This window comes from Anser cygnoides, chromosome 15 (assembly GCF_040182565.1).
Source record: "Anser cygnoides isolate HZ-2024a breed goose chromosome 15, Taihu_goose_T2T_genome, whole genome shotgun sequence".
Taxonomy (NCBI): domain Eukaryota; kingdom Metazoa; phylum Chordata; class Aves; order Anseriformes; family Anatidae; genus Anser; species Anser cygnoides.
In genome coordinates, this window is record NC_089887.1 from 10,382,541 (window position 1) to 10,406,274 (window position 23,734).

The 23,734-nt window shown below is 37.7% G+C and overlaps 1 protein-coding gene across 7 annotated transcripts in view; it reads right to left on the reverse strand.

Annotated features, from left to right (window-relative positions):
* CPPED1 (calcineurin like phosphoesterase domain containing 1) overlaps positions 1 to 23,734 on the reverse strand; it is a 143,176-nt gene that overhangs the window by 33,521 nt on the left and 85,921 nt on the right. For 5 of the 7 annotated variants that reach the window (XM_066977522.1, XM_066977519.1, XM_048064144.2 and 2 more), the window contains 2 exons: positions 21,491 to 21,709; positions 1,805 to 2,227 (listed from right to left, as the gene is read on the reverse strand). In XM_066977522.1, the coding sequence (XP_066833623.1) occupies positions 1,805 to 2,227; positions 21,491 to 21,709 (642 nt within the window). Of the gene's footprint in view, positions 1 to 597; positions 806 to 1,804; positions 2,228 to 9,502; positions 9,594 to 13,386; positions 13,461 to 13,962; positions 14,109 to 21,490; positions 21,710 to 23,734 lie in introns of all 7 variants that reach the window. The other 2 variants (XM_013176913.3, XM_066977521.1) reach the window with 2 other exon arrangements.

The window sequence follows — 23,734 nt, forward strand, 5'->3', positions numbered from 1 at the left end:
AGCGTCCTTCTGCTAACACACTCTCTAATGGACTAGGATGTGTTTTTACCAACAGTACATAAGCATTCAGCTGCCCAACTTTCCAATAGAAATATTTCCCACTATATTATCACTAGCACAAAAACGAACAGACAAAAAGACCATAATCAGGTAGGTACGTTTTTCTTTTTCATAGGAAAAGTTGGAGAAAGAAAAAAGCACAAATATTTTATATTAAATTTTAGGCTCCTACCTGTAAGGCAAATCTTGTCAAAGCAAAAATGTCATCGTATGCAAACCTATATGTTTTCTTTTTTCAAATTTGCGATGAAAATACATGAGTTAAATGAGCAACTTATCATGGAGTGATTGTTTATTTTCTTACTGTATGGCTTCCTTCTATTTGCCATTTTTATTAACTTTATGCAAGGTTTGGGAGTAACACCTTAAGAGCCATTGCCCTGAGCACTTTAAAACACAACAACACTAAACCCTAAAAAAAAAAACCTGCGTGAAGTGAAGCAGGGAAAAAAGGTAAAAGGTACATGGTTCAAGATGGAACTAACATATGTGCCTGGCTTACACACACACATATTTCAACTTATGTTAACTTCTTACCTCTTTCTTCTTTCTTTTTATCAGTTTCATTCCATATGTAAGCATACAATTCTGCTGTTTTTCTTTAAATAAAGAAGACAAGATCTCCCTTCTGTTGCAATAAAACCAAAAGTCTTAACCAAAATCCTCCTCATGTCCAAAACCAATATCTTTATATTTTGTATTAAGATATTACGAGGTAACGTCTCCTCACTTCTCAGCACGTCTCCTTAGGGGAAAAAAAAATCTTGTAAAACTTGAATCTGCAAATATGTCAGTCCCCTGGAGAGCCCTCAGATAATTGTAAATTTTGGCCCTACTGATTGGAAACAGGAGGAGATTCAGAGCTTGGAAATTAGGCTGGTTTTGGATGAGTAGCTGGTTTTGGCTTAACAATTATATGGCAAATTACAAACAATATCATAAGCAATTTCCATTGTTCAGTAATCCAAATAACGTATTCTTTTATAGATACAGAGAAAATGACACTCTGATGCAGTGATGGTAGGCTGGCAGGAAATTCTGAGGGACTAGCACACTCCAGGAACATGAAAGCAATTAACGGGAAACAATGGGAACAGCATGGAGGAGTAGCTGCGTACTGTATCTGTCTCCACGGCATTCAAGTTTCATCAAACAAAGCTAAGGGATTTGGTACAATATTCTCGTTCAAAGCATGTTCCACCTGCCTTCATCCCAGAAATGGCCCCTATTAGGATGGATAAACAAAGGATGGATCTTAGCAAAGCAAGACTCTTTTAACACTGAATAAATCTGGAGCACATTACACTCTTGGTTTAAAATTGGCTCAGTGTGGGAGAAAACAACCTCCAAGGTAATTCTGAATTCTGTTTCTCTGTTTTATGCAAAATAAATTCTGTATTTTTCTCCTATGGCAATACCTGATCTTCTATCCCTTCAGTAGGAAAAATTCAGGTTGTCTTGTATATACCAGCACTTGCAAAATGGAATCCTTGTTATTTGTTTTAAAGAGTTTTTCACTTTCAGTTCTTTACTTTTCACTCAAAGTTTTGAATTTCTTTTGCTGCATTTGAGAGATGATTAGATTCAGTTGATAATTTTGCCCTAAAAGTAACAATGAGGCTTATAATCTAAATCTAAAATTCCTTGAAAACAGTACCACGCAAGTTAAATTTATTTTTTTCTGGCAGCGTAATGATTAACAACTGGAAAAAAAAATCAGAGAGAGGAAAATTCAAGAAAATACCTGCTTTATGAAACTTTTCCATTATCCCTTGACGAACTGATTTTTCCAAGTTGAAATAATCATGGTCTTCATCGGGTTCTCTCAGAAACAGAGGGATGTGCTGAAATACTATTATATGCTTGCATTTATGTTTTTCAGCAACAGCCAGCTGCTCATTAAGCCACACATCCTGGGCTTGCTTTAACTCTGGGCATTTGGAAGAATCAAAGTACAACTGAGAATTTAGCACAAGAAAGAAAACACCTCCAACCCAAAAGCTGAAGTAGTCATCTCCCCAGCTCTTGCAATAATTATCTATTGTTTCTCTTGTTGGAGTATTGCCAATATCATGATTTCCACTGACAAATACCAATGGGATATCCTGGTCAGTGTTCTTCAAAATGTTCTTTAAATCTCGCTCTTGGTCCTTTCTCCATTGAGATCCTATAGAACAAACAAACAAACAAACAAAAAAGTTTTATTGTTTATGCCATCTTTTCCTAATTTCATTGTTTGTTTTAGATAATGGAAATACCACATATAGTAAGAAATATTTAGCATTAGATTTGTGATCATGGTAATATGCAGGAACATAGACTATACCTTCACTTTAATATGGTATGTCCAGAAAATCCCTTCCCTCCTGCTTATCGAGTACTCAGCCTTTTCTGAAATTTTCATTAAGTGAGGCTCTGGAGAGGAACCAACAGACAATGCAGCAGTAGGTGATCTAATAGTCAGTGTTTTGCACCAAAAGCTTTGGGGTCCGATTCTTATCATCTATAGACTGACAATCTGGTGAAGAAATGCAGCCACATTGCATAGTACAAGTCAGCTTTCAACAAGGATAAAAAACAGGTTTTAAATCTGGTTTATATTTTATGTCAGTGTAAAGGAATTAAATCTTTTTTTTCATTACAAGAACTACTTTAACAGCAAAAATGTAATTAGTGTCTTGTGGTGACTTGTTTATATGATGAGTCCACTTTAATAATAAGCATAGCATTAATTTCAAAGAAAGGTAATTGTGTACTTTGCTAGTTTTTCCCTCATCTCATTTTTACATTAATATGCATACCCAGACAGTTACTTTTCTGGTTTTCTGAAATTTGTCCTTCTCTAGGCAGGTTTAATTAATTGACAATCACTAAACAAATTTAAAAAATTTTTTGGAAAGAAGTTATTTTTTTTTGGAAAAAAGTTATTCTAATGATGACAGATTTTTCAGTTTTCTAAAGAGTAATCTTTAATCACAGAGGTCACTGATATGCCTACTTTTTGTGAATTGAATTGCACATTTATAAAGTGCATTTTGCCCTGCAATACTATCTAACATGGGCCTATTTCACAAATAATAACTGAATTTGTTAACCAAGAAATTTTAACAGGGTTTTCACAAGAACTCTGAAATCAGAATTACAATATAGGTTTGAGTACAAGTCCATGCAAATCAATCATCATGTATTTTTAGACCACATTCTATTTTTGTAACTACACATGTATATATATACAGAAATGTATTACAGGGACTCTGGTCATGTATGTAGGAGACAAAAGATTTTTTTTATCCACATTTCTTGAAAATCCTTGCAATTAATATGTTTCCGAACACTGACCCTTGGTAACCGTTGTTAGTATTTCAATTCCTTTTCTCTACCCTATAGATAAACCGTACACCTTATTGCTGTTACTAGAATCTTATGGTTTGAGAAAAGTACTAAAAACCAACATGTTCATATATCTAAACGTAAAGACAGGTGCGAGATTTGATAAGTGGTGTGTCAATTCAAAGGAAGGCAATCCACAGCACTCATCTTTAACTGCAGAACCAGGCAGAACATTATTGTAGCAAAATCTCTGAGTAACTTAGAAATACTGGCCATATGGCACTAGAAAGTATCTAGAAAGTAGAGGACGGCAGGTAGGTTTGTAGGGCTTGTTAATGTACCAGGAGCATGGTCAGTTTGGGCCATCCTTCCAGTTCTGGAAAATCCTTATTACTCCTAGAAATGAACAAGGCAAATAACGTCTCCTGTTACTTGGAGGAGCTGGATGTAAAACAAACCAAAAAATAAATCTGACGTACTTTGTTGCCCATGGGGCAGGAAGCCCAGTGAGAAATCTGCTTGCCCTGCCCCTCCCTGCCTTCCCATGTGAAGAGCTGGAAATTTCAAGCTATAAATACAAAAATGTATTCCATGTGGGAGGGAGGTGGGGAAAAGGCGAGGGGGAAGGCTCTATTAAGAGATATGTAAACACACTACACCATGCTAATCTACACGCTATCACTTTGGGAAATTTAGCTAACAGTTTCAGAGTATAAAGACATTTATGCATAAGTTACAGAAATAATTTGTAGAATTATGTATATGTCTTCCCAGTGGTGAAATTCAAGCTCCAGAGACTAACACTTAGATTAGATTTGTCGACAGCAGGGCACTGGTTCCCTCATTTAATGCAATATTATTTCTATAGCAACAGGGAGACATATTCAGTGTTTTATTGCAGAAAACAGATTGCTCAAAATGGAAAACAAGGTCTCTGCCCAAAGAGTCTAGGAAATCATACTAAGTAAAGATTATTTCAGGACAATTACATTCTGGCTTGACCTTTTCTTGGTAGAAGGTCAAAACATCTTCAAAAGAAGAGAACCCTACAAAGGTACGAAAAGGAGGAGCAATGTCTCTGTAGTCTTTGGGACAGGGCTAGCTATAATAATTAATCATTCCAATGATTATGAAGAACATTTTTATGTGCCAGTATATATTTCTTTAGCTTAGAGAGAGGATTGGTTGGAGGCAAATAGGAAGAAAATATAATGCCAAGAGGCAGTGTAAAAAAGTAATTTGGGAAGTGTCAGGGTGGATGGAACCGAAATTCATTTCTGTTCTCTTTATCCTGGCATCATGTGCGGTGACATTTTTAAATCCCAAGCTACAATATTCTGTCTTTATGTTAGGCTCTGTAAATACAGTCTTGCCCTAAGATAAACAACTTAAATTAATAGCCCATAAAGGACAGTTTGGCTTTTAGAAAAAACACAAAAGCGAGAGAAGGTGCTGGTGCAGTTGCCTGTAATTCTCCACAGCTTCCCAGCTTATCATTTCTGGAGGCTGAGCGATGTGAACAGGAGCATGAAGGTGCAATGTCAAAGTCCCTGCTGCGCTGCATCTTCATGCTGTAGGTTACATTGCTGTTTGCCTACACACTTGCAATGCTCTATCTTGCACTGCTTTAAGGAGTAAAGGCAACCTGCCTTCACTCACTGGAAGAGTAAATTTCAAGAAAGAACGTACTTCTAAAGCATTTTTGCTGAAGCTGGCTTTAGTCAGCACAAGCAGAATTCAGATTATTCTGCCAAAGAAATAATCCTCTTGCTGATAATCCATGCTGCAGTTTACTTTGGTATTCCAGACCATGCCTCTATAGCAAAGTGTTGGGTTTAAAAAATTTTTTTTTGGATGCCCTAGCTATAAAAACAATTTGAAACGGTTTGTCCCCAGACCGCAGTGCTGCAATGTGTGCTGTCTGCAGTTCTGTATCCGAGACAAGCCTTCACTGACAGCAACCTCCACCACCATCATCACTTTCCCACCCTGCAAGGTATTCCAAATACCTAACACCTGTTTATCTACTGATATGAATTAGGAGGAAAAGACCCCCAAGTACTACCCCACCTCTGCCAGAGGACACGGGTGCGTGGAAACTGTGGGTGCATCAGCCTGCGCCTCCAATTTCATACCGTTTTTCAAGAGATGGAAATTCCAGTGAGGTAATTAGACATCTTTTGCTGAACAATCAAAGGTATCGGTCATAAATCCACAGAGACCACCACCAGAGAGAGGTCAGTTACTCAACCTGACACGATGATACCACATTTCTCTTTCTGACGACCCACTGAGAAGTCACTTCAGTGATCTGCTTGGTACAGACCAGCCCCGTACCACAGGGAAGAAGTGCTGCAGCTTGACAAGCGATGCTGATGTTGCTGCTGCTTCTAAAGCTCCTTTAGGGGCTGGTTTTCCTCAGGAGCCAGAACAGTCCTATTTGTCTACTTCTTTTGCAAATCTTGGCACAGACATTATTACTGTGTCATGGTTTGCTACAGGAAAAACAACGTGGGTGAATACAACCAAATGTCTAGTAGTAAGTTTAACCTAACAACTGGCTTTAGAAGTCTGGCAAACAGGATCCTAACTGTGACTTTGTACATATTTACATCGCCTCCACTGAGTTAAGGCGTCTCTGAGTCTCTGCAAGGCCTTTGCTCGGCTGAGGACGAGTGCAGGCACTTTTAGGGTGAAGTTACTGAAGATTCAGCCAACTGATCAACCTCTTGACTATGAAATGTGAAAATCCCAGCTCCTGCCTAGGAGCCCTCACCCACCAGCCTCACACCATTGTCATATTTGCTGAATTCCTTTGCAAACCTATCAAGTTCACCAACCTGGCAGAGAATCTCCCCCCCAAAAGGTGGTGCATCGATTGAATCTACTTTTAAAACAGGTGAACCAGAGAAGGCTCCAGTGATGAAGAAGAACCTAAGGGAGGGCAAGAAGGTGCGGGATGAGAGCATGTGAAGTAGCAGCATAACTTGCAGGTTTTGTCTTAAGTACATTTATATTTCTCTTGTTGCCTACTTATTATCAGCCACCAGAGAGGCCTCTGCTTTCCTCTACTTCACCTGTTCAGAAGGGGAAAATTACTCTCTAAATTACATAAAAAAATGTAAAAATGTAGCATAATTGTTTTCTGGATTTCGGAATTACTCAGTCTCAGTCTTTCATTGTATCATACAAGTGTCCTAAACCTTTGAGGAGTTGCAAACACATCCTTTTAAAAGAAAAATGCAAATTTTCAGGTAGCAAAAGAAGAAAGTTAAAAAGAAAATTGTTTAACTATAAGCTTTTATGCAAGCAACACTTTTGAAAAGAACTGACATGACAACTGCAATCTGGTTAACATCTAACCCAAGAGACAGAATATCACAGAGCAGGTAAGAGCTAAATTGCAGGTTAAAACACTACATAAAACATCAAATAGAAATAGTAACTATATCTGATAAAAGCAAAATACAAAATGTCAAAACATCACCAATGAAAACTGAATTAACAAAAGCATTGGACCCATTCCTTTTGTAGTTTACAATGAAATCAGAAGAGCTACTCTGACACCAGAAGGCAGATAATTCTTGATGGGAACAATCACATGACTGCTATAAACAAAAGACAGATTTGTGTTTTCTCCTGGGCCTTACAGTTCATCTTTGTATCATCTTTGCACCACAATCACCTAATCAGAGTCTAATTATTTTGGGCTCTCCTCTTCTTGAGGTGCTTGTCCTTTTGTGGTTTTCATGACTGTCTGCAGTTGCTCGACTCCTTTTACGTGACATTTAGAGGACTTTCCCTAGTATTATTCCCTAACTTTCTAGGGAAGACAAAAGAGGAGTCCAAGGCTATACTCACAGCATGCTCCTTTTGTAAGTACCTTCACAGAGACATATTTAACCACTGCCTCTATCTCTCTTTGTCAGAGCAGTCTCCTCCTGCTCAAAATGGGATTGCCTTTCATCTCCATAGCCGTTTTGGACACCTGGCTGTCAGCTCCAGTTTAGCAGGGCTACAGCTAAGCTCTTACAGCATCCCTCGCAGCATCTCTGTGCTGACCCCAGTGACAGCCCCATTGCTGTGCTTGTTACCTAGGCCCAAAGCCAATGGTATCCCCAGAATCAAACTGTATCTTACAGGCTCGTTCTACAATACACAGGACACTGGTATAGAAAGAAAAGAGCTAGCAGGCCATCCTCTTACTCAGTCTGTACCCTTCATTATTTCTTGTTTTAAATTTATTTATTTTTTCTCTCCCCTCTAGCATCTGCCATAATGAAGTCATGCAATACACTGTACCGTTGCCAATTATTACATGCAAGAATAAGCCGATCGATTTTAATAAACCCAGCATGGTCATGTTCTGAAATAGGTTTTTCTGGCTTAGCCCTTGCTGTAATAGCCAGAATGTCTCCTCTCTCTTCTTTAGACATATTTGTTTCTAATTTCAAATAGCCTGAAAACATTATTTTTATGGCATGCAAAAACCATTTAATACACACTTAAAGATCATGTAAATATGACTATATACTCACTCCTGGACAAACTGCCTGCTCGATCTAACTTATAAAATACCTCATCTCATTAGTTCCCACTGAAAAGCAGGAACTGAAATACCCATTTGTCTACAGCTGTAAGCAACTGATTTTTTCAGTACATTAGAAACAAGTAATAGTCTGTTCTGAGCCACAAAAAGGGATCACGCTAAAGAATTTCCCTGCATGAAAACACAAATTAGATATATTTTATATCTTTGGGCACTGAAACAGGAAGAAAACTTAACTCTGGTTTTAGCTAATAATTAACAATTATTATATTAAAGCAATGACAACCCCCCAGAAGTGAATAAGGCAGCCTGTTAGGGGCTCAACTTCTCCTTGGGTTTCAGTGAACAACATTAAATGTAACGGCTGCAAATGCTGACATTTTTCTGAGCTCCAGCCATGCAGGTGTCCACTTAACAACCTAATTCATGGAGTTTACTGTTCTGCCTTCTGCTGTGAAAATAAGTATTATGCTTCATTTAAGCCCGATTCTGCTCTTCTATCCTTCCTCATCTCTTAGCTGTTCAGAGCTGTCCCATCAGGCACAGGCCACCACTGCCTTTGGGTTTGTGCTGCTGATGAAATCCTAACAAGCAGTGAAAAAAGCTGCAATGTTACAGAAGTTGGAATAACAAACTTACTAAAAAAAAGTACAAAAGGTACAAAATTGTCTTCACTAAGCCTTCACTTTTAAGAGACAGAGCAAGATTCTAATCTTTCACTTTCTTCAAATGATGACCTGTGAAATATTACAGCTTTTTGAGACTTTCACAATATTTACAGCTTCATATTCAGTAGTTACCAACATGACTAAATAACTCTTTGAAATACTAGTCCCTTAAGTCCAATGAAGTTGTCCACACTGTTAAACTGAGAAATGCTTCCAGTAAGTGGATAAAATTACTTAAAAATAAATGTTTTTTTCCTGATGTCTGAGGCATTGTCTAGCCTTACAAATACATCTTTGCTACTAGAGCAAGTGCATAACAAAAAGGCGGTTAATATCAGCCAGAATCAATGGCTTAAACAAGCCGTTTTTTCTTTAGAATATGCTCTCCTAACCTAAATAATAATCCTTTGCCATTTTTGTCTTTGCACCGCACCCATGTCTGCTATGGGGTGTTAGAGAAGAGCTTACAGCAGAAGCAGGCAATGTGCCACAGGCAGAAGAGCCTCAAACGGGAACTGGATGCTTTAGCCCAATGCCTGCCCATTAAAACCATGTTACTTTTCATTGACTATGTACGAGTTGGCAGTTTGGAAAAGACAGCTTTGTTCAGTTTGATTAATCAAGTCAAAATGACGTGGGCGAAATCTTCTGCCACTGACTTCCAAGGAAGAAGAACAAAATCCTTTCCAATTCAGAGGCGTGGAAAAGCCTGGAAACGCGCCTTTGAAAAAGCACTCACACTTATGCTCAAAGGCCTGTTGTGGTCATCTGCTCTGACAATTCCTGCACAACCCAAAGCACTCATTTTGTGCAGCTCACTCATTATGTATAGCACATGCAATTCCAAGGAAAAACAAGAAAGAGGCAACAAAGATTCAAACAGAGATATATTTACCATACAACAGGCCAAATAAATAACTCCTTGTGGATGTCCACTCCATGTATGCATTTTCAAAGGTTCTTAAGCTAAATGAAAACATTCTGGGCTGAGAAAGAAGGAGGAAAAGGAATTACAGTTGGAGTTTGAGAGATTAAGTTTTACTATAACATAGAGAAAAATATAACTATGCTTCCATATATGTATATATAATATGTTATATATCATCTAGTACAATGGAAGAGTGTATGTTTTAGGACAATTGTGTAAATAATCATGTTTCAAAGATTCTCATTCAGAGAGTTATGGTTAACAGGATTCCTCAGATCAGCTGCAGAGCAGACCACAGATTATGGTCCAAAATACAAATAAGTATATACTTGCTCAAGTTAAACACTTTCTTCTGACTATGGTATGTTTGCAGTATGAGAGTAAATCATATTGTTGAGCAGATATTCTCCATGCACAGAGAATATCTCATGCTTCCCTGCTCTTGGGCTGATTACAGCAAATTAAATTTCACACTAAGCAGCTTGGAGGCTTTGAATGCTCCATTAGGTTTTACTAGAAACAGATAATTACTATAAAATGTTTATTTATGCAACCATAGTGACATTTCTTGAAATCGGTACTATTAGATGTTTGACAAATACTGTAGTACCCACCCAGTTAAGAAACTGGGTTACGTTACTAATTGACGTGTGGATACAGGTTTGGAGAAGAAAATAGCTGAGAATCCTTTTGGTTGGGCTCCATCACACCCAGCATATCAAAGTAATCAATATGCTGCAACAGCGAGACAAATGGATGCAATGAGTTAACTTAGTGTATGCTACGCTACTGTCAGAAAATTAGATCACGCTTAAAAACACTGCTCATGTCATTTCAGATGACAGTGCAGAAAAAAATACCACAACAGTGATCAATGATGTATTGATAAAAAAAATTACTGAATATTCAACAAATAAAATTTTAACCTATAACTTCTTCAGTATAAACATTTCAACTCCACTGCTTCTACCTTGCACTTGAAAAGTCAATCTGTGCCTTTTCTACTTCGTGCTCTATTATAAATCTCCACTGACAAAGATTCAGGAATTGGGATTTAGCTGACAATTTTGCTGAAGCCGCATGTGGCAGAGCTGAACACAGCTGCCTCCTCCCCAGCTGTGCCAGGCTGATGGGGGTTTTGAAAAAAAAATAAAAAATCAAACCACACACAAACTTGCTTTTGTTAGTAAACCAAGCAGCCAGTTCCGAAAAGGGAGGAAAAAAAAGACAAATATAGCAAAGGTGACATGCCTACAGTCATTTTTAAAGCTGGAGCGATATTTTAAGCATTATTTCTGTAGACTTTTTTTTCTTTTAATTAGCTCTGTGTTTGTTATATGAACAAATCAAACATCAGCATTTGTGCTCTCGCCTTCTACATGAGGAAGGGAAATCATTTAAGAATTACTGTATTTTTATTTTATAAAGGCTTAATTTTAATTATCTCCTTATATACATGCTTCCCTTGAGGGCAGGCATAGCAGCTTAAAGTTATCTGGTGAGTTCTTTTTTTTTTTTTTTTTTTTTTTAAGTTATTGTTCCTTTGTTTTAGCAAAATGGGTTATTTAATGGTAGTTTAAAAGCAATAACAAAAGCAGTTCACAGCCAGATTTACTACAGAAAAAATCACTTTTTGAGGAAGATATTAAGCATTATCAGGCATTTCTTCCTTTGTATGATGTCTTGCTAATTCGCTCTATATAACATTAAGAACTTGTATGGGACCTGACTTTCCCTGTAATTTATTCAGTTCACAAACATATAAATGGCAGTTTGTGCATTTGCATACAGATTTCAGCCTTGCATTCTTATCACGTCTTGTGCACAAAAGCCACCAGCAGCAAAGAGCTCCAAATCTCCAACAACTCGGTTATTGAAATGTGACCAAGATGGTTTGTATCTGATATAACAAAGGACGAGTGCAGCACTCTGCCTCCTGGAAGGGATGTCAGGAAATCAACAGAAAAATTTACAAGTTTGTACATTAAATGCATGCGAAATGTTTGCTAAAGAGAAGGATGAACATTCATATGCAAATGACTGCAGACTTTATTAAATATAACAAAAGTTATGAAACTCAGTATTATCTCAACGACCCCTTTTTATTGGCTCCAAACCAAAATCAGGCAGAACTGCCTGTAATGCACTAAGCTTCAGCCCTTACCGAAGCCAAAAATTCACTAATCTTTCCTGGTCAAGCCCAAGGCTGCTTTTGAAGTAAGAGAAACTCAAGTATTTACAATAGTGAGGTGCCTTTATCTTGGTTTTAAAGAAAATGCTTTGACCAGGACCATTTATGGTATGTACTTTCCTCTTGGTTTAGAAAACTGAATAAGTTGAAGAGTTTTCTTAGAGTTACCCTCTAAGGTGGAGGTTTGCAGCCTATGCTTTAAAATTTATTATCTATAAAAACTAGAGTTTTGGAGGAAGACGTATTCAGGGACTCAATATTTAACAGAAACAGAAGACTGGAATATTCTGAACTGCAGCAGTCACACATCACATCTGGGCCCTGGAAAGCGGCTCAAGTTAGTAATTCTCTCAGGAGGGGGAATGCCTTAAAACGTTACAGTGATTATAACCAGAAATGAAGCCATACCGCTGTCTGGACAACAGAGCCATCAGCTCTGATGCTCCTCAGCTCTGAAGCTGTCTATTCTGAACGTAAATAACTTCACTCTCTCCAGCGTACGTGTCAGAGCTTATAAGAGGTACTGATTGTATAAAAGCCAGTACGCCCAGCTCGTCTTGTGTCCTGATCATCAAATTGTCAAGCAGAAGTCAAATGGAGAAATGCTGATTTGAAAATCATGTCCCTTAATTGCTGCCTAAATTTGAACTCAGAATCCTAACATTTGGCACCTGCTCTTGGAAAACTTAGTGCATATCATTGCCTCTATTATTATATGGAAAAAAACACTGTTTGTATGGAAGACAGGATTACAGAATGGAGTACATAATTTTAAGGACACATGTAGCTGGCAGTTTTACTTGCTTTTCACATAAAGCACATAGCGCTGCCCAAAATTGTAATTAGTCAGATTGAGTTGCTAAGCACTAAGGCTTTATTGGGGAGTTAGAGTGACAGTGGAGCAAAAATGTGCAGAATTTGAGGGGAATAAACATGCACACATGCTCACAGCATTGTATGCACTGGGGGGGGGACTGGTTGGCTGGTGAGATGGTCCTAGAAGCGTTGGGGACCCTGGAAGCAGCAGGCAGAGAGTGGGGAGCCTGGCACACCAGTACACAGCCAGTTCCTACAACAAGCTGGTAACGAGCCTGGTAGGCCAGGATTGTGGTCTCGTGAAGCCATCATAAAGCACACTAGCAAAAGGCTAGTGGCCTGTGTGTAGCAATGGCAACTACACCCACCTACATGCGGCCAGTCTGTAATTACCTAGGATAATTAATATCCTCCTTAAAAAACCTGGGAGGTAACAGGAAAGTATGAATTGGCATTCCCAAAGGAGTATGGGTTTCACATTGATCCTGGCCAACGTACACCTGCACCTGGCTGTAATGCACCTATGGACCAGGCTACGGAAGGCTGTTCCTAAAGGTCCCATCCCTCTGAAGATGACTGGTGCACATCAAAAATCTCTTCCTCCATCAAGACAGTTGTTCCCTCCTTCTGACAGTGCCAGAAGTTCTATTACAAATTTAAGACTAATCTTCTGTGTTGCCTCAGCATGGATTGCTGGTGGGTTAAACAGCAATTGTTGCTACATTGCTATTCTTTTTAGCACATTTAAATTTTACAGCAAGATATGGGAAAAAAATGTAGCTGCCTCAAGTAGAATTTAGACATTCATACTGTAAAATTTGATCTCATTTAGCTGCAACCTTACCCCATCAAGTTCCATATGTGTACTTCTGTTTTCTCCCTGGAAGTTCCTCTGGCACTTTTTTTTTTTTGTGTGCGCTCACAGCCCCAAATAAACATCAGACCACACAGAAAAAGAAGAAGAAAAAAAGAAAATATGTAACAGACACAATCCTGGAAGATCTTACAAGTCGTAACTGCAGCTCAACAGAGAGGAGACACAGACAGCAAACACACCAAGGAGCAATAAGAAAATATTACTGAATGACTGCAGCTCTGTACAGCTGATTAAAAAAATTAATCAGATGATTTAACTTGTTCCATTTACAAAACAAACTTATATAAAAATCTACATTTCATCATGCTTTACGGTACCAAAATGCTGACCAACTCTGTGTTCTAACTCTATCACAGAGAATTATCTGGCAATTCAGGCTTTGGTTGGCATTGGTGGATTAAATAAAAACCTAAGTCGTACAAAAGTAAGTTCAGAAACTGGGTCTACCCAGTTTTAGCTCTGTAGACATTTTTAAGTATTATACAGTTTGCTTTGCTGAAGAGCAGTCAAACTGTTGATACTAGACAACATCTCCTTGCATACCTTTCCATGCCATGTCATGTTTGGTAACAACCCTGTGTTTCCTCTTCCTGCACCATGCAGACCAGAGCAGCTTTGTTCACACTTGAAAGCTTCTGTTTAATTCTCCCCAACCAGCTTCTGTTCATTAAGGGGTAACTAGTTTGCATCTGAAAAAAGTATCAGTTTATGCCATTTTTTCTGCAGTGTATCACATTTATAATACTTGCCCTGTTAAGGATTTGAAATGTATATCCACATATATGTGAATGGAAGAATATATGCAAATATATATATAGGCACATGAAAACAAGGATGATGTTTACTCTACCAGGCAGACAAAAATTAAATGCATATGGCAAATCTGTCTGATGTTAAATAAATATATTTAATAATAGAATAAAATAAATTCACGAGACCTTATCTGTAGTCTAGATATAAAATTCATATTGCAATTATATATAACCTACAAAGCTACTGTCCTTCCTCACAGCCACCTTCACTACAGTACTGCCACCATGTGCAGTAATACTGAGTATCTTTGAAAGACCATAAGTATTCCCTAAACTCTAGGAAAGGAGGAAGAGCCACTGTAACAAACAAAGCTCCCAGGTAGATATAAGGATTAAATGAACTGCTTTCCTTCCTGTGCAACATCTCCCCAGGAACCAGGTGTACCAATTTCAGAGCCACTGTTGAGGTGCAAAATGGCACGAGGCAGCTCTGACCTCAGCAAACAGAAAACAAATGAGCAACACCACTTAAATATTTTGTCTGCTTTAAAATGAATAAAAATCTGTGCAAAAAAGCCCCACAACATCAGACACTGGGAATGAGTAAGAAAGCATAAACAGGCAAAATTGCTTATCTTGACGTGATCGAACTAGAAAGAAAGATGGACAATTGCTTCTGAAACTAATGAGAGAAATGGAAATATAGGCAGATTAATTAAAAATGAAGAAGTGCCATCATAATTAATTCACTAGGCATGTCAGAAGAACAGAGACAACATAATTCTTGTATTGGAATTCAGTCTACTTCAAATACAATGGCTTAGTCTCCTGCCATCGTTTACACAGCTGTCTAGATTGATTTTTTTTCAAAGGGATATAAAAATGGAATAGATGTATTCTTTAGAGAAAAGACCTTTGTAATAGCAGATCCAAGTTTTCCTCCTTCCCACCTCTCAGCAAAACGAAGGAATTCTGAAGTAGAGCACAACATGCATGGCTGTTCCTGCCAAATGCTGTGTCCGCTCAGCAAAAGCTGAAGGTTGCTCCACCAGAACCACATTTGTTTCAGAAATGTGTCAGAAAGAACAGTTTGAAAGCCTTTAATTAAATCATTTATTAATATAAAACAAAGGTAGAGGAAAAAAACTGAAACATCTTACTGCTTGGGCTTACTTGACTGAAAAGGCTTGTGGTGGATTGTTTAGCACATGGAGACATGGGCAGGAAAAATGTATATTAGAGATTACACCTTCACTTGGAGGAATTAGTACGGGTATTCACACTGTACTTTGAGTGCCATGATACTCAATTCTAGTAATTTTGATTTCTTCTAATTAACATATACATACAAATTAATCTAAAACTGCAAGCATAAGCATTGCTTGCTCACTGATCCATTATAACACTGCTAACAGATCAAGCTTAAGTTCTATCAGTTTTTTTTGATTATACACATTATTAGACAAGTCTCGTTTCCTTTAGTCTCTAAACAGCTACGTTTTACTACACTCAGAGCTAAGTAAAGTTCGCAGGAGACTTGCTGTCTTACTTGTTCTTTCACCCTTGTAAGCAGAGCAATTAATGAAAAATAATTAAACACCTGGTCTAAAGCTACATCACATAAAAGACTTTTCTGGATAGAACTGATGTCTATCATGCCACTAATAGCAATAGCATCATTACAAAAATGCAGTTTAAATAAATTCCTCCAAGGGAATTCAGCCACATAAAAAGAGCTGTCATTCTCAGCTTCAGAAGTGAGCATTTCTCCATGGCTGCAGTGGGGTGACCTTGCAAACAGCTGAATTCTCTGCTGCTGTAACGAAAGATGTTGAAATGCAGAAGCTGGTTCCTGAGCGCTGCTCCAGACTAAAGGTATGGAATGCTAAAGAAAGCACAATGCTGCATATTAAATGAAACAGGGAAGAAGGGTAAGAAAGAAGGTGGGAGGGGGTTGCCCTCCATGTAAGGAGGGGGGTATTCCATGACCAGACACTGGGTTTGTTGAGCCTGTGGTTCACGATCAGAGGAGAGGTCAGCCCTTAAGAGTGGGATTTTGCTAGAGACAATAGGGGTGAATAAACAGATTAAGTCTTCTATAAGCAACTTGAGGAAGTCTCCAGATCACGAACCCTGACTCTTAAGGGAGACGAACCTCCCCAGTACCTGCTGACAGCAATCCAGGAGGGAGCCTGGACAACTTCTTAACACAGATGCAAATCTGTGGGCCAACCAGGGCCCACTCTTCCAGCCCAGCTACTCACAAACACAGGAGGTGCTAGGGAGCGTGTTAATCCCTGGCAGCCTTGGCTGCAGCAGCCATCAGAGTGGAGTTCATAATCCTGAGGGGAGTAAAGCAGGCAGACAGCAGATCTGGAGCTTCAGGAGAGAAGACTTTGTGTTATTTGGGGAATTGGTAGATGGGATCCTGTGGGAGGTAGCTCTGAAAGGCAAGAGTTTGAGTGAGTTGACAGGTCTTCAAAGAAACCTCCTCCTAACAAGAATTGCCCATCCTTATACTGAGGGGAAAAAAAAAAAGCGTAGATTGTCAGGAGAATGACTTGGCTAAATGGGGAACTCTTTGAGCGTTGATGTAAAAAGGACATAAAAAGGAGACTGAAGCAAAGATAAGCTTGAAAGGAAGAACAAAGACAAACTGCCTGGGCATGCAGGGCTCACGTTGGGAAAACAAAAGCTCCACAAGAGTTGAAACTAGCAAGGGACGTGGTGGGCAACAAGAGTTTCTGCTGCTACTTTAGCAATAAAATAACAAACAAAATGTAGAACCACTGCTGAGTGAGGCAGTGATTAGTGACAGGTGCTCAATGCTCTTTTTGTCTCAGTCCTTACTGAAATGTTCTCCCAAGCCTTTGGGCCTAGACTTACAGAAGCAAAGGAACTATCTGTAGTGCAAGAGGATACAATCATGTATTTCTTGAAAAATTTCAACCCAAGCAAGTCTGTGGGACTTGATGGGAAGCATCCCAGAATGCAGAGAGTTGGCTGATGTCACTGCAAGGCACTTTTTATCTTCCAAAGGCTGTGGAGTTAGGATGTTGCAGTCTAGGTGGGTGGAGAACCTTGCTGCACTGTGGTGCTCAAGGGGTGTTGGTTGATGGAAGGACATGGGAAGCTGTCATAAACCAAAACAAAGTTCAAACTTGATACGGCAAAAAAAAAAAAGGAAAAAAAAGAAAGAAGTTGCCAGAGTGCTACAAAAATGCAGTGAAATAAACACATTACCCAATCAATAATATTTTGCAGATTACTATTTTTGCCGTAGTAAGTTATGGTATACTAACTTAATGCACACAAATGTTTTTAGAAGCAAGTCTCTCATTATCATGATGTGTCTAGGTGTAAGTATCAAGTTCACAGAAACCGTTTTTAGTAACAAAGTTGCACTATAAGGTATTGCTTAAAATTCTTGATTATATACCACAATATTAGCGTTACCACAAATAGATATCCTATTCTTGATTATGTAATCAAGAAAAACTTTTGAAAATAATATTCAGAGTACAAACTACTTTTAATCAGCAGCTAAATACCAAGATACTGGTGCTGATTACTTCATTGCTCTAATGACATCTGTAATGGATTCCAAGTGCTGTGCCTGATTGCTTCCCAGCTGATCAGGATTCTGCTCATCACTTCGAGCTGCTGGAATTCTGAGATTTCTTGGAGTTCCTTTGCAAAAGGCTTCAACCTTGCTTCAGCTTAATAGCTAGAGTGTGTGCTTTAAAACAGTCATGACAAACCTTAAATTGAGCTCTTCATGATAAAACACATTAAGAGAGGAATGTGTGTGGGTTTTTTTTGTCCTTTTTTATTGTCAGGCACTGATTATAAAGTAATGTTATCCAAAGAACCTGATAGACATCAGCCAGTGGATCATACAATAAGCTTAACCTCACCTGACTGTAACCATGCTGCAACAGTAACTATGATACACTTTCATTAACCCTGATTTTAATATAGTTTTAATATAGCTGATATACACAAGTGATTTACAAGGTAATCTGAGATATTAAATAAGATAAGCCAAATTCACAACTGTTAAAATTAAATCAAAGTCTTGTCTTATATAATTTTTAATTTTTCCTACTGAAAAAAAGATTTTTTAATCCTTCCTTCTATTGAACTAACATGATAATGGAATTGGCACAGCAATTATTCTTTGAGAGACTGCTCTGTGGAGAAGCATGAAATGACGGCAGTACCATACCACTACAAACATGCAGTCAGAATGTTTAAGTTCCTTGAGGAAAAGAAATGCAAGTACTGGTCTTCCATTCTGGTCTTGCATGCAATCAATTATGCATTCATGCTACCTGAAAAGCTATTGGCTATAACAAATCTTAGATTACCTGTTTTCTCTTACTCATTAATGTACTACTGCAGAAAGACTTAAAATTTTGATTTTTTTTAAATAAAAGATGCTGAAAGTGTTGGCAAATTTCAATATTCTTATTATAATTTTAAAATTGAACTCTTTCTAAAATTTTCTAGAAGTTTAATCAGTTACTGACTTAACTTTTTATTTCTTTGTGGTTGTAAGTTAGAATTGCTAAAAGAGAATGTATTTGTAAGGTATGAAATCCCAAGCACAGTATTTGTATCAGAATTAGCAGAAAGAGACTTGTGCCATTTGATAATAGAATATAACGGCTCTATATTATTATTTTTGCTTTAAAACTGAGCTAGAACTGGTGCAGAAATATACTAGAGTTTCAAACATGTTCCCTCTAAGAGAAGAAATTTAGGAACTCGTTCCTCTGTGAGTCACCTTGACCCCCAGAGCTTAACATGGAATGTGGCAGAAAAACAGAAAAAGTGACTGCAGTATTTCCAAGTTTTCCAGAAACTATCACTGCAAGGAACCCGAAAAGGTTTCATTTTTAACATCAGGGGATTTCCATTTGATAAAGAATATGCAGCAAATAAGTTCTTATAAAGCCAACAACTTGGCTTCTTAATGCTGTTGTCTTGCAATGTCTCATGCAGTAACAGCTATTAACAAACCCCACCAAAGAAACTGCTAATATGTATCTTGATAAAACACTGTTAAAACAGGGTATGGGTTGTCTCGCTTTAAAATATATATTCTTAGAGTTTTTATTTAACCTTTTTTGTGTTTTGAAGGAGTTTCTATTCCAGAGACTGAGAGAAAAAGGTAGGACAAAATCCTTTGAAAAACCTGTTATTTCACTTCCAAAATAGACATGCATGCAGTTTAAACTACTTTGTTTCAAATTCCTTTAAAAGACACAGATTCCGATTTACCTTCTATGAAATATTTTTTTCTGACTCAGCATTTCTATCCCCCCTGCTGTATCACACACGTCTCTCTGCCCTTTGGGGCAACTGATCAGTGTGCTAATCCCCAGGTATCTCTGCAAAGAAGAATGATTTGCTTCTATCTCAGGCTTCTATCTCTGGCTCTCATCAGTTTGGACAGAAAGACAAATGGCTGGCTGTAAAGTTGTATTTATATGTTTACCAACTCACAACACAAAGTCATTTGTATAAATACGAAAGAAGCAATGAAACAAGACAGTAAATTGTTTCAGCTGAAGACTAAAATTCCTTTCAGCAGTATATTTCCTACTATTTCCTTAATGATGTGGTAACACAGGCTTATAAAGTGTTAAAGAATATAATTTAAATCAACAAGAACTTACTAGGCGAATTAAATAAAATACAGGAGCTCAAGCAAGTTAATAACTGCTCTTTCTTGCAATTGCTTGGAAATTGCAGTAGGTAGCTTCAAATATTTATACAATGCACAGCACATACATCATACACCACAAGTGATCTCAGCAGTACAACCTATTTGATTTCTTTTACATGTTTGCTAGTAAAATGAATGGATGATAATGTTTTGCTGCACTCGATAGGTTTCTATTTAAAATATTATACAAGTCCAAGACATACACTGGTAGAAGGGATAACGAAAGATCCATTTCTAAGAGAAAACAAACTTGCAGCACACAACACTCATTTATTTTATCCAGCGATCCAGCACCTAGCAGAAATCAGAAGACTGCTGGCTGTCTATAATTAGCACTCGTTCTCTATCAACAGCATAGGCCTTAGAATAATGTTGATAAAATCAAAATAGACAAAGGTAGACAAAGGTATCAGACAGAACTCTGCATTGTTTTATGAGCAGTTTGGAAATATCAAGGTAAACTGAAATTAGATTAGGTTTCTTGATTATTTAAATCTCTGTGTGAAATACCCTTCTTGACAGGATGCAGAACACCTATTGTTTATTCTGAGTTTCTTTCCTTCCCTTTCAAGGGATGCTGAAAGCAACACATGTGGAACTCTTCCATAAATTACGTCCTAATCGAAATACTTATTAAACCTTTGCTATGAGAAGGTTAGATGCTTCTTAGGAAGAGATTAGCTTATAATTCTGGGCTAAACCTGTATGCTTCCAAAATTAATGGAAAAAGATAAATCAGTAAAACAGTGTAACAGCAGACTTCACATTATGATCAAGCTGCTGAGGTTTTACGCAATAGAACCTAGCAAGCTTAAATTCTCCTGTTTTTTTATACTTTTCTGCTCTATCACTAAAATTGTATTCTGGAAAAAAAGACAGTTGTAGCTTATAAATAACAATGTCATTCAATTTGTCTTGTCAAGCAGCTAAGGTTTTAAAATCCACTTTGCGAGACACTGAATGAATTAGTGAAAGGTGTCTAATGCACTCAAACCTTGCTGGGCAAACAAGGGCCAGGAAGCACCACCTCAGGTAGAGCAAAGTATGCAGGACTCAATTTGCAAGCTCTCTTGTTGGATTGTTGTGCTGTCAGCTGCACTGCTAAGGCTGTCTGCAGCTCTGTTTGTTATCAGGGCTAAGAAATCAAAGACTCTTTGTTTAGATCTGCTTTTGAGACCACTTGCCAACTGGTAAGATGACTTTTTTATTCACTTCCAGTAAGAGTATTTATCTTAAAATGGCCAATATTATGAGTCTGTTTTAAAGTTATGACTGTCCAATTTTATAACGCACCTTTCTAGACACTCTTGTTCTTCCTATGGTCATACACACACAGACACTGATCACTGCTTTCTACAGCAACAGGACAGAATGCTACAACTTGAATTTGCTGACTTTTAGCATTTTAAGAATTTAAATGCTCGATACATCTCAGGAATCATCTAAAAACATTCTGTTTTTTCTGAACACCAAAACAGTAGGATACCAAATGCTATGAAAGAATATTGTGAAGTCAAGGGAATTAGCCTTGTTGCCTATCTGAAATATAAAGAAAATGGAGTTGTTATACTTTTAATTGCCTTACCTGGCATTCCATGGATAAGGTCTCCGCACAGCACAAAGAACTTGGGTTTAGGGTTTAGTTTGTTAACGGCCTGCACTGCTTGCTCTGTTAACTTGATTTCTTCTTTCCATTCATCATCTCCGTTGTTAGTGTCTCCAACTGCCCAAGCTTTTATCAGTCCAAACTGAGGATCTGCTCCTTGGATGAAGTAGAAAGGTCCCTTCCATTCATACTCATCATCTAAAAACACAGGAAAAAAAAAAGTGAAGTACTAGAGAAACTTTTAGAGAGAATGAAAAGTTCTATGCCTCATTAAATTGATTGCTCTTCACTTAAATAAGTTGAGTCCACTTTCATGAAAGTATAGAACTCTGTAGTCATTCATATAGGACAAATATAAAGGCAGAATTGCAAAATTTTCCTGTAAGGCGTAGCTGCAATAAATTGAAGTACATTAATCTAATTATACCACATGGTAATTGCAGACTGATTAGAGGAAAAGTATGTGAAGAATTTCGCAAATAGTGCTGGAAATTGCAAGACTACAACAGAGCACAAGTGTGTAACATTACATTTCAGTAGATTCTTTTAATACTCCAATTATTGCTCCTTTAATTAACAACTTAAAACACACACAACACATTCCACATTTTATGGCTCCACTAGACTTGTCCTTAAATTATTATTGAGTTAAATGCTGTTTGCAATACACTTTCTGGAGTTAGGGCTAATGCCACCAAACAGAACCAAGGTCAGCAAACACAAATCCCAGCAACATCAGAATTGGCAGCAGTAATGGAAAACCTAATTTGGAACTGCCACAATAGCTTCCAAGAACTATGATAAAAAGGTGGGAACTCAAAACAAAACAAAACAAATTTCCATTGGTAGAGTGAGTGCAGATGGATTATACTACAGAATTTGTACTGCTACAATCTTCTTGTATACTTGTTTCTTTGATACTCCAATACCAAGTAGCACAAAAGAAGTGTGATACATAAGACTGCCTGTAAGCACGTTACGAAAAAGAAATCTCACACTGAGAAACTAAAGCTATAGCTTGCTACTGATTAAAAACAAAAATTGGTATCATGTTCCCTAGACTTACATCTCAATTCTGAATTAAAGCACAAACACAAGTACACTGGGGTTTCTCTAGCTGTCTAAAGACATTCATTTGTGACCTGAAAACTTCAGTTTGGACAGCTGGGTCTGGCTTTCTCACTTCTATGCTTGTTACGAGCATGTCTAACTCCTATTTTGTTTAAAACATTTAGTTTTATTGCCTTGTTTTTTTTTTACAGCATTTCAACCATCAGAAAGTCTGTGACTATATCAATCTACAGTTGAATGTAAAAAATGATACAGCAAATTATTTCAAATTAAAATACAATAGATAAGTGCATTCCCAAATTGTGTTCGCCTGATCTGACGTACAGTTTGAAGCAGTTCTAGATTTATCCCCCACTAGCAGCACATAAGCAAGTAACATGTCTACCGCATGGATTCACTTCTTGTTTTCTTCCAAGTGGCCTAGTACTGGACCTTCTTACTTTCTAAGAAGAGGGGTATGTTTTTTTTCAAGGAAGGTTGGAAAGCAGGGGTTATAATTCATCTGCACCATGGATATAAAAGGACTGGGGTGGCTAAGAAGGAATGTGGGCAAGTCCCCACAGCTGCTTGTAATTGTCATCTGTTGCTATGGCATCAGGTCATTTTGCCAAATGCAAACTTCTACATTTTGGTTAATGTAACCTTTAATTTCTAAACAAAATTACTTATCATCCATTAACATTGTTTGTTAATTCACGCTAGCATTGCCTTGTTCTAAATAATAATCACATTTTATAGATAGAACTCTGAGCCATTTATTAGCTTTTAATTCTGAAATGAACTCTTCCAATTACATAACTTATTCGGAGAAGTGAGATGATCCATCCATCCATGAGTTTTCAATAGAAGCCTTATGGAACCAGCTGAATGACATGAAGTAATTTAGGTTTTTATTGTGTGTGTCTTGCATGGAAAATGAAAAATATGACTGCCATAAAAATCAGCTTACGTGCTGTATCAAAGGCATTGTTTGGGCAGAGAAATCAACCTCATAGTTTTTCTAAGCAGAAAGTTATAAAGAAACGAGTTAAGGAGGCTTGCATCAGAAATCCTTTATGACCTATACAAAGCAAGGCTGAAAAGAGAAAGTCTGAAATGGGAGCTTGTTATGGAGGAGTGCAACAACCTCACACTCACTAAACTGATGCTCGG